This window comes from Adiantum capillus-veneris, chromosome 18 (assembly GCF_014529385.1).
Source record: "Adiantum capillus-veneris isolate H3 chromosome 18, ASM1452938v2, whole genome shotgun sequence".
Lineage (NCBI taxonomy): Eukaryota > Viridiplantae > Streptophyta > Polypodiopsida > Polypodiales > Pteridaceae > Adiantum > Adiantum capillus-veneris.
The window spans coordinates 94,824,270-94,835,260 of NC_140948.1; the positions used below are offsets into that span (position 1 = coordinate 94,824,270).

At 41.6% G+C, this 10,991-nt stretch overlaps 1 protein-coding gene across 3 annotated transcripts; it reads right to left on the reverse strand.

The window, feature by feature from the left end:
• Nucleotides 1–987: 987 nt before the first annotated feature.
• LOC147436044 (uncharacterized) lies at nucleotides 988–3,904 on the reverse strand. 3 transcript variants are annotated; one of them, XM_086488943.1, is made up of 2 exons: nucleotides 3,587–3,726; nucleotides 988–3,456 (listed from the first exon to the last, which is right to left on the reverse strand). In XM_086488943.1, exon 2 carries the CDS (start codon nucleotides 3,365–3,367, stop codon nucleotides 1,220–1,222), a length of 2,148 nt encoding a protein of 715 aa, XP_086345069.1. In that variant the 5' UTR covers nucleotides 3,368–3,456; nucleotides 3,587–3,726; the 3' UTR covers nucleotides 988–1,219. The 3 variants fall into 3 exon arrangements, with proteins under 3 accessions (XP_086345069.1, XP_086345070.1, XP_086345067.1); XM_086488944.1 differs by having other exon boundaries at nucleotides 3,560–3,699; XM_086488941.1 differs by having other exon boundaries at nucleotides 988–3,904.
• Nucleotides 3,905–10,991: the final 7,087 nt, after the last annotated feature.

Here is a 10,991-nt window from a genome sequence, read left to right on the forward strand (position 1 = left end):
TTCTTGAACATTGGTGAAGACACTTTTCATTGTCTCCTTTCCATTCTACTGTGTCTGAGGGCTTTCCACCATCTTTAGAATGGCTTTGCACCGAGTCAGGTCTTCAAATGCTCTAGTTTTTAGGTACACCACTGTTTCATGCCCCAAAAATCGACACGCGTGTCTATACAGAAAACTAGAAAACTATTTCATATCAAAATACAACAGCCTGCTATTGAGAGAATGGTGCAATTATATTTTGAAAACAATATTATTAACGGCATCACAAGCATGCATTTTCTTGCCAGAACAGTGGTAAGTGTGTCAGACAGGGTTGACATCTCCGAGCAACCAATGCTAGTACAATACAATGTTAGGCCAAAGCTATTATGACGTTCCAGAGAGCCTAGATAAGAGCTTAGGAAAGCCCAAATGGCATCTTTGTACCACATGGTCCCACACCCTTGAGTTTTGGGTGGGCCTTCTCCCATAGGCCATATGACAATAGTGGCCTGAAGGACCCAAATTTGCCCAGAACAAGAGTCAGTAAGTCAACGGCCAAACTGTTTGGACTCCTAACATACCAGACCAGACATCCGTATGGATCTGGCCAGGTCGTCTGTCAAACATGGACAAACCAGTTCGGACGTCCGTGATAAGTCGGACGCCGGGTCCCCTCTGTCGGACATGGACAACCCTGATGGTCATTGACCGGACACCTAACATACTAGTTCAGGCATCCATACACGACTGGATGGTCCGACACTCAGGTCCTGCGGTCGGACATGGACAACCCCGGTGTCAGAACCTCAGCTGGCTGGTACAAAGTTCAATCACATTTTAACTCTGAAGGCACATTAACACTGGAAAGATTAAGAGCAAACAGGTTTTTGCACAATGATACTACAGATTGGAGATGGACTAATAATGTCAAGCTTTCTTGCAAGTGAAGAGAGTGAGAATCACAGGGATTACTCGTAAAGTACCCAAGATTATTGCCAAAAAACGTTACGAAACCTTAGCTTTTCATTCAATTATGGACGCAGCTATGATTGATGGAGGACTTGTCTGCTACTTGTACAATACTGTGGCAAAATATGTACAAGTAATTTGGCTACCCTCCAGACATAATATATTGGCGGCAAAACCAAATCACTCACATCACTGATCTTCCTCTGTTCTTAATATACAATATGCCGTAAACCTTACTATTCAGTTACAAAAAGTGTTCATTTGCTGCTCACTGCTCTGTGCTTTTGAACTGGCCATAGTAAGCAGTGATTGCTTTCAGCTTTCCATTCAAAAAGTTTCTTTCTACTTCACAAAAGCAGGGCGACCAGAGTGTTTTCGAAATTTCTGCAAGCTGGTCCATGTCTACATTGCGGGGTAGGAAAATCATGATGTTCGGTGCTATTGCGTGTGAGGCGTTGAGCAAGGTTGCCCCATCCTTGGGTTGCAGCATGGTTAAGATATCATACACTGCAGCATCCAAATAGTCCGGTCCACCCCACGGTGGCGAAAGAAAGACCACATCTCCCCGCATTGACGATGAAACTGTGAAAAAATCGCCCAGCACAAAGTCTATGCGATCCGCAACACCATAAATCTTAGCATTATGGTGTGCATATTCTATTCTCTTTGGATCATTTTCAACTGCAACCACCTGATGACCAGCAAGTGCAAACTGGATAGCATTCCCCCCCACACCAGCAAATGCATCGATAATCGTGCCACCCTTACAGCGTGCTGCTTGGTGTTTTGCTATGGCCTCTGGTGTCACTGAGAACCAACCCTCTTCGTCAAGCTTTACTCCCAAATCATACTTTGAGAAAAGACGAAAGCGTTGAAACCAATATTTGGAGATAGTGGGGCTAGATGCCGCAGCATCTACATGCTGATTTGCTAACCGTATATAATATTGGGCAGCCTTTTTTGTTCGTTTTTTTAGCACAGCAATCTTGCAATCGGCTATCTCCACATGGGCAATCCCGCCACTAGAGACATCGTCACAAGGCGAACGCGGGAATTCAAGTGCCACGACCGCTTTTGTGTTTTCCTTACTTTCACTTGATTCTCTGTCTTTTGAATTGTTTGACACGATCTCCACAGCTTGTTGAAAAGTACCCGCATTGGAGCTATCCTCCAAGGTTGTTCCTGCTTTATTCTTCTCGGAGAAGAATACCTCTGGACCACTTGACAGCTTGTTCCTTGCATTATGAGCATAAGCTTCAAAGCCCTCTGGAGGATCCCAAGTTGATTGCAATGTCTCCGTGTTATAAAAGTAGTACCGCCCATAATCATTATCCCAGCACACTGACCAATGGCAATTTTCCAGACCTGGGGTTACTGAGTCCTTACTAACAGTATCCTGCATTAACGGCTCCAAGACCTTCAAGTGCACATTGTCAATTTTCATGGCAATTTGAGGGCAGCATGCAGAGTTAGCAGTAGTATTGGCTTCCTCCAAATGAAGACATGAACCGTCAGCAAGAACAATCTCCCCTTCCATGATTATTCCACTATTTAAATCATCATCAACTAGAAGTGCAACATTGTTTGAAACCATCAACACACCGCCATCTTTTGCAACCTCCTCAGCTGTCCCATTGCCATTTGAAATCCTAGAAACAAGCTCTGCACATGAGGCCCCTTGTTGTAAGCCATGTGGTTTAGAATCATCTACTGTAGACATTTCTTTTTCTTCAGCCTCCAAATCTGTTGATAAGTCTCTTATAATCTGGTCCTTGTCGGTGCCTTGCACAAAAGAAGCCTGCCCATAAGTTTCAAATCCTTTAGGAGGCTCCCAAGTTGACTCTTGCGTTTCTGAATTGAAAAAGTAATAAGTGCCATAATAGTCATCCCAGCATGCTGACCAAATAGATCCCTCCGGGTCTGAAAGTTGATGGCCTTCAGCATGACTTTCCTGTTCTGCAACCTTGACTGGCAGATTGTCAACCCTAACATCTAACCCTTCATTACTTGCAGAATCGGCAACAGCCACTGACTCCAACTCTGGGGTATTTGCACCTTTAGAGGGCACAGACCCCTCATCACCAAAGGATGCTGTTGAACCATCCTTTCGACCCAGATCTGTGTGATCACATGATGCATTGTTGTCATTTGCAGTCATCACTTCCGCCATAACTATATCTGGCATCGTTGCGCCTTCGCCATACCCCTCATCGGAAGCTTCACCATTTGAGACTGTTGAACCATCCTTTCGAAGTAGACCTGCCCAATCATTTGATACAAAGTCGTCATTTGTGGCCATAGCCTCCGCCATAACTATGTTTCGCATCTTTGCGCTTTTGCGACTGGTAGATTCTATGTTAAACAACAGAGCTCCAACTTCTCTGATAAAGTTGCCAGTTAGTTCAAACATTCGCATTGGCCAAGAACACACTGGAAAGCTCAACAGAGACGCCTCCCCATCATTAGTGACGTCGTCTGTGTACAGAGGCAAAGAAGCCAGAGTATCTGCATACACAGAATGATTTGCTTCATCACTACAAACCCGCACAGGAACCTCCTCAAAGGAGCCCTCCTTGATCACTTGGAAGCTGTGAGCAGACGAGCTTACCGTATCACAAACTAGAGAAGGGGTCACCTGGTCATGAGAGCGGCTCAATTTGTGGCGCCTTGTTTTGTGAGAGGAAGACCTGCGAGGGGCAGAAGAGAAGGAAGTAGGAAGCCCCAACTTCGACATCTGTAGCGATGACTCTTCAAGCACTTCTCCTGCTGCTCCTTCCTCATCTTTATCTTCTTTTGCAGCCCAAAGAAGAGTGTTTTTGGTGAGAGTAGAGGTCGAATCTGATAAGTGGACATCAACGACGCGGAAAGAGGAACGCTCTCCCTCCATTTTTCTGTCAATTGAGAAGGGCGGGCGCGATATGCATTTATATACAAGTTGCAGGCATACCGTTGCACTTTGGTAGGAGGGTTGCCTTTAGGCCGGGTTCACTGTGGGCGGCGGAAGTCAGTGTATTTTCCTTCCGGCCAATCAGCAAGCGGGCTTTTTGATGCCCCATTCAAGTGGGTGGTGGAAGATGCTAACACAGGCAGCTACGTCAAGGTAGAGAAACGCTTTTTCTCTTCCACCCTGCCCTATTTCTCTTCCGACCCCCCCCCCCCCCCCCCCCCCCCCCCCCCTCTCTCGTGAGCACTTCCACCGTGACAAGGGTCTCCTGCAGCCTATTAGGAATCGCCATGCAAGCAAAGCAGGCCAGGCAGCTACCGCCTTGTGTGAATAGCAGGGTGGTGGAAGACGAAGGCTGTCATCTTTTCCGCCTGGAAGTGATGAGCAGCTCGTTTTCTTCCACCCTTCCGGTTTGTCCCATTCAGATTTAGATTTTGCGACGGGCCCTTGTGTGGGTGTGTTACACACACCTCACTCAAGTTGCTCTGCCGGCGAACAATCGCACAACAATCTATTGGTTGAACCTAGAGCTCGGCGAATCTTTAGCAGGACGTGGGGCAACAGACTCGTCTATGTTTGGGGCATCAAACTAGTAGTATGTAAACACCACTTACAAAAAACAATCTTATAGCCTACAAAAGGCGTTAGGTCGGGTTGAGGGCCAAGGTTGCACATGTGTCACTTGCCTCCATGCTTCTTGATCACGAGAGGCGGAGGTAATATTTTATAAAAAGGTGACAAATATGGTTTCATCTAGCACATGATAGCCTAATGGTTGAGGCAGATCGTACAACCTCATACACATTGCACGTGCTTGAGCTCGGCGATTTTGCTTTTTGGTGTGCCTCTTCCTTTTGGTCCAATGGATTAGCACCAAACAGGGACAACTAACCTCTTGTGTGAACCCGACCTTAGTAGAGTCCAAGCAGGCCATTGGATTAAGCATGTCATGCGTGATGGAAATAGCTAGCATTTTAGGGATGCAAATCACAACATAAGCGATTATGGTTTCTCAATGCATATCATAATCCATAGGATGTGCACCACTAATGGGATAATTAGATACTCGAGAGAGTAAGAAAGATAATAGCGATGAACTTGCAATAGCTAGGGATAACATTAGCAATGTAATACTCTTCATCAACAAACTCATTACAATGCTTGTATGAGGGCCTTCTTATAGGCATACAGAGGTTGAGGTAATATATGTATTCTCCAATGCGATTGGTCCATGTAGGCATCCTGCTTGGAAAATATATAAGAGTGATGTCTAGTGTAAAAGAGGTTAGGACTATTTAAAATATTATATGGCTTTTTAGACATCTCTAGAGTTTGCTAGAGGTTTCTAAAAAAAAAATTTGTGGGGTGCCATTGGAATATTCTATCAGCATTTCATTGGCATTTAGAATATGATGTGAGGGAAGTATAATTTCAGTAATATCACATGTATCTATACAAAAAACCATAAAATTTTCTCTTTTCTTGTATATGGTATCTGTCAAAGATCCTCTCTCCCACTGTGGAATCTAATAACAATTGAACTAGTTCCTGGAACTGCTCCTCCTAACACACCTCCTTATCATGTTTCTCATGCACAAGAAGACGAGATTCTCTCCCCCAAATTTAGGAGTCTATAGATGGTACCTTGAAGTTCATCTCCTTTTTGCTCACTTGTGCTTTTAGTGCAAAAGAAGGGTGGGTCCTACTATATGTGTGTGGACTATCGTGCACTAAATAAGAGCACAATAGAAAATCAATCTTCAATTCCTCGCATAGAGGACACATTTAATAAGCTACAAGGTTTTTTGTACTTCAGTAGAGCTGGCCTTAAAAGTGGCTATCATCAAATAAGGATTGAACCTAGTGACATAAACAAGATTGTCTTCCTACTTCAATAGAACTAACTAAAAAATTGGCTATCATCAAATCAAGATTGAACATAGTGACATATACAAGATTGTGTTTCGAAAACAATTTGGGTTGTATGAATTCCTAGTAATGCCTTTTGGCCTTACCAATGCTCCTACAACCTTTAATAGGTTGATCGAAATAATCTTTCAAAAGCATAGAGCATACATGGGATTATTTATTGATAATATAATCATCTACTCGGACACTTTGAAAGAACACAAAGAGCACTTAAAGATGGGTTGAAGAATTGTGTGCTAACAAGCTCTATGGAAATGGAAAAGAAAGTGAATTCTTTCTCAAAGAAATAAGATACTTGGGTCATATCATCTCTAAAGAAGGAATCCACATGGATCGTGACAAACTTCGAGCAATAAATGATTGGCCACAACCAAATAACTTACATGAGCTAAGAAGCTTTATAGGCATGTGCTCCTACTATAAACAATTCATACATAAATTCTCTATAATAGCCCGACCACTCTATGATGTAACTAAGAAAAAGGTAAAATATCAATGGACTATTAGAGAGATCATGCCTTTAATGAGCTCAAACAAAAGTTCATAACAAAACCACTTTTGGTTTTACCATATTTTACTAAGATTTTCTAGGTACAGTGCCATGCATGTGGTGATAGCAATGTGACAATCCTTTCCCAAAAAGGACATCCCATTGCTTATGTAAGTTGTTGACTACACTTGCAAAGAGCATGTACTTGGGATCTATGAAAAATAATTGCTTGCGGTTATTCATGCATTAGATTCATGGAAGCACTATTTGCTAGGCACATCTTCATCATACGAATAGACCATCAAAGAATCAAGTACTTTCTTACACAAATCGAGCTTTCTAACAAACAAATGAGCTGGGCTTCTCATAAAATCTAATATCTACCTATCCCAAATGATTTTCTCATCTTGAACTGATCATTTAATGTGGGAAAATGAATGGGAACAAGAGTTAGAATATATATATGTGATTTTAGACTTATCTCAGCATGGGATCAAAGGGAGAGAAAGCTACATCTCATCGAGTGTCCAAAAAGGAGATGGTCTACCAAAGAGCAATGAGCAGATAATGGAGCTTAGAAGGCCTTAGGGTTAGCTTCATTAAAGACCTCCAAAGTTTAGTGTTAAAAGTCCTTTGACCTACGACCTTTAAGTACTTTAGACCTTAGGCAAGCTAGGCCTGTGCTTGAGGTGTTTAAGTCGAAGATGAGCCCTAAAGGTAGGAGCATGAGAGAGAACACTCACACACACACACACATTCAAGGCAAGCCAAAGACTCAAGAGGCAAATTAAGGCCACATGCCAGGCACCTAGCAATATTTCCCTCATAACGTGCTTGAACCCTATTGGACGACCTATAGGAAGGTCCAATGAGAATTTAGATTCAATTAAAAAATTAAGGTCTTTCTCTTAAAGGAGGAAAGAAGGACATTTGTCCAAATTCTACAGTTAAGTAATTAAGGTCTTTCTCTTGAAGGGGGAAATGAGGGCGCTTGTCCAAATTCTACAATTAAGTAATTAAGGTCTTTCTCTTAAAGGGGGAAAGGAGGAGATTTGTCCAAATGTTACAATTAAGAAATTAAGGTCTTTCTCTTAAAGGGGGAAAGAAGGAGATTTTTCCAAATGTTACAATTGATTAAGGGGAAAGGAGGACACTTATCCAACTGCTACACCCCTTGCTTGTTATAACTAGAGCCATTCATTGGCTAGCCCAAAATCTTGAGCCAATAGGCTTGTAGCAAGAGTAAGATTAGAAAAATTGAATTCTCTCTCTCTCATATACTCCACAAGCCACACACACACTCCCCCATTGTGTGTTGTGTACACAAGCCATGTCCTTCTACAAGCTAGAGAAGTGAAGAGCCTACACCAACACCCTTGGCTATGGAATGCAAATCCAACCAAGATTTATTCTCGAAGCAATGCTTATCAATCTCTCCATCTTCATTATCACTATACTAATCTATTCTCTAAGTGTGATTATATTTCAGAGACTACTTCTTTCTCGTAGAGATACATCTTCTTCTCTTCTATTCCTCACTCTCAGCTAGCTCTCCCCACCTTTGAAGGTGTTTGAGGTCTTGGGATTGAGGCCGGGGACAAGTTAATGTTTTTGCAAGTTAGTTACGGGCATAATATAGGTGCATGAAGCTTACCATCTTCATGGCGTTAACAAGGTCTCAAGGAACACAAAGCATGTAATATACCAAGCCTCTCTACAAGGGAGAATCTATGATACAAAAGCCTTTTGGAGGGGGAACCGGCTCCAAGTAAATCCGATCCTCAAGTGTTGTCAATTTCTCTAATTTTCTCTCTCTTTTGCAAGTATTGTTCATGCCAAGCTAGCTAGGTATAATGTTTATTTTGCTACCTTCAATCAAGTACTCTCCTTATGTTCATTAAGAATCCTCTTAAGGAAATGCTCACTATTATTACTTCAATTCCCTACAATCCCTGTTATTAGCCATATTCCTTTACAATGCTAGTTTTTTTTTCACAATTTCATTTTCACATAGCTCAAATTCCAAGAAAGAAAAATGTGGTTGCATATGAACTCTCACGTCGGCCTAGAGTCAAACGGCCTAGAGTCAATGTTGTGTCTATTGCACACAATTAGAACCTTACAAGCATGATTGACAAGTATGTAGAAGATGGAGACTATAAAATTATTATGGCTCTCTTAGAGAATGACAAGACCCATGAACCTTTTTCACTAAAGGACATATTTCTATTGCATGGTTTACAACTATGCATAACAAAGAATTTGTGTGAGAAAGTTATGTATGAATCCAATGTAGCTCCTTATTTCGAGCATTGTGGAATTCAAGCCACAACCCAAGCAATAGAAACTTATTTCTATTGGCCTATTATGCGACACGACATTCAAAACTATGTAGAGCAATGCATAGTGTGTCAAAAAGGTCAAGTATGATACACGCAAGGCCCTTGGATTTTTGAAACCTTTGCTAATCCCAGAAGCTCCATGGGAGAGTATTTCTCTGGATTTTGTCTTTAGCTTGCCAAAGTCCATACATGGAAATATAGGCATTTGGACAGTGGCTAATTGATTTAGTAAACATGCTCATTTGATTCATGCTAAAAATATTATTAAATTGCATCACATGGCTACTTTTGTTAATTTCTCAATTTTATGTTCCATGGTATGCCAAGTTCAATGGTCTCTCTAATAGATATCCATGTATGACAAGTCTCTTTGGAGGGGGTTGTTTGAAAACACGGGTACACATCTCAATTTCTCTTCACCATATCATCCTTAAACAAATGGCCAAAGTGAAATCGCAAATTTGACTATTCTCTTCTAAAAAATATGTTGGTGAGAACGACCAAGGTAATCAATGGGAGAAATACTTACCTTTGGTAAAGTTTGCATACAGTAACATGCTGCGTGCTTCTATAGGAAAATCTCCATTTGAGATAATTAAAGGTTGCCCCAAGCCTCCATCTGTCTTCAAAATGCATCAAAAGATATTTGTAGAGCTGATAAAAATGAAGGTGACATTAAGAAAGGTTTTCAAAAGATTAAAGAAGCCATTGAAGCATCACAACAAAAGAAAAAAGGATTTGTTGATAAGCATAGATGATCTTTAAAGTTTAAGAAAGAAGAGTGGGCTTTGCTTAAATTCCCTAAGGTCTAATTATCTCAAAAGAGTGACACAAATTAGCAAGTCAAACCCACAAGACATCAAAATTTCTATGCTAAACTCACTAAGAGGTACTATGGTCTATTCCAAATTTTGGAAAGAATCAATGATACAAAAGATTATAAACTTAAGCTGCATGAGCATTGATATCAGACAAGAGGCCAAGGGCAAGTCTAAACCAAGCTTGGGGGTTGCATATACAAGGGCAAGATGTTGGGAGGTGAAACAGGCTGCAGACTCCGTGTTCTCACATTGGTATCAGAGCTACTCCAAGAAAAGCAAGGGCACGGTCCTATTTTTGGAGGAGCTTGCATGTGAAGTCGTGGAGGGGAAGAAGACAAGGAGACTTTAGTAGAGATCGTGCAAGAACAACGGCTTGAGGAGAAGGAGGGAGTGGAGGCGACCATCACCAAATTGAGCAAGCTCTGGCCCTTTAGGAGCGTGTTGTAGAGGGGAGAATCTTTCATTTCATCATCTCTCTTCCTTGGACTCTGTAGTGCACGCTACAATCATCTCTCTCTCTCTCTCTCTCTCTCTCTCTCTCTCTCTCTCTCTCTCTCTCTCTCTCTCTCTCTCTCTCTCTCTCTCTCTCTCTCTATGCTACTATGCAAAAAACGCCATCGATGCAGCTTGTTGTTTCAGATGGGTTGCCCAAGGGGGAAACCTCCTCCACCACATAAGTCACACAAGCATGCCCACATGCGCACCCCCTCCCCTCTTCAAGCCTTCAGATACGGTGAAGAGTAGAGGGCTTTTGTAAGAACTTGTGAGGGTGGAGAGCAACATCGAGGAAGTGCTGGAGAATTTTTGCAATTTCAAAAAAATTAAAATTTTTTTGAAGATAACTTTATATCTTTGTTCCTCTTTTTCTCGGTAATTTATCTTCACCAAGTGTTCTACTAGCGAACAAAATCAACAAAGTGTTGTGTTGAGCAACAACCGTCCATACCTATAGCAAGATCTTTTTGCTCTATTCAAATTTAAGGTTTGGTCTTCCTCAACGTTGACAAGGTTTTTTACTGATGGGATTTCAAGTATCGACAAGTTTTTTAATTGGATGGTGACTTTCCATGTTCGCGGTTAACATCGACAATTGATTATGAATTGATAGTATCGATTTAGCAAGGCTAGTCAATTTTGTTTGCGGTTGCTCATACCAATTGGATTTTGGTTTTGCCAGGCAAGTTTTACTACAGGGTACATCATTTCTCTTGCTAACATAGCACGTTACACCATAGATTCAGATATTAACATGCTGCATATGTTTGATTTTAAGAACCCTATCCCAATTTTGCCTGCTACTATCCTGCCAGTCGACCATTCTCACGCAGGGTGTTTGTACACGGGGCCGGATAATAGCATCGAATTGCTTGATATTTAAGATTTTAGAGCACTGCAAACACATATGATTGTTTTAGAGTCTAATTTTTCACAGTTGAATGTGAATGTTACTAAGATGTTTGATATGCTTGTGCAATTCATGCAACAATTAGCCAAGGACCAAGTTAATGAGTAGA

What these genes read in the sequence shown, in the direction of transcription:
- LOC147436044 (XM_086488941.1), bottom strand. Translation starts at nt 3,838, where the DNA reads ATGGAGGGAGAGCGTTCCTCTTTCCGCGTCGTTGATGTCCACTTATCA.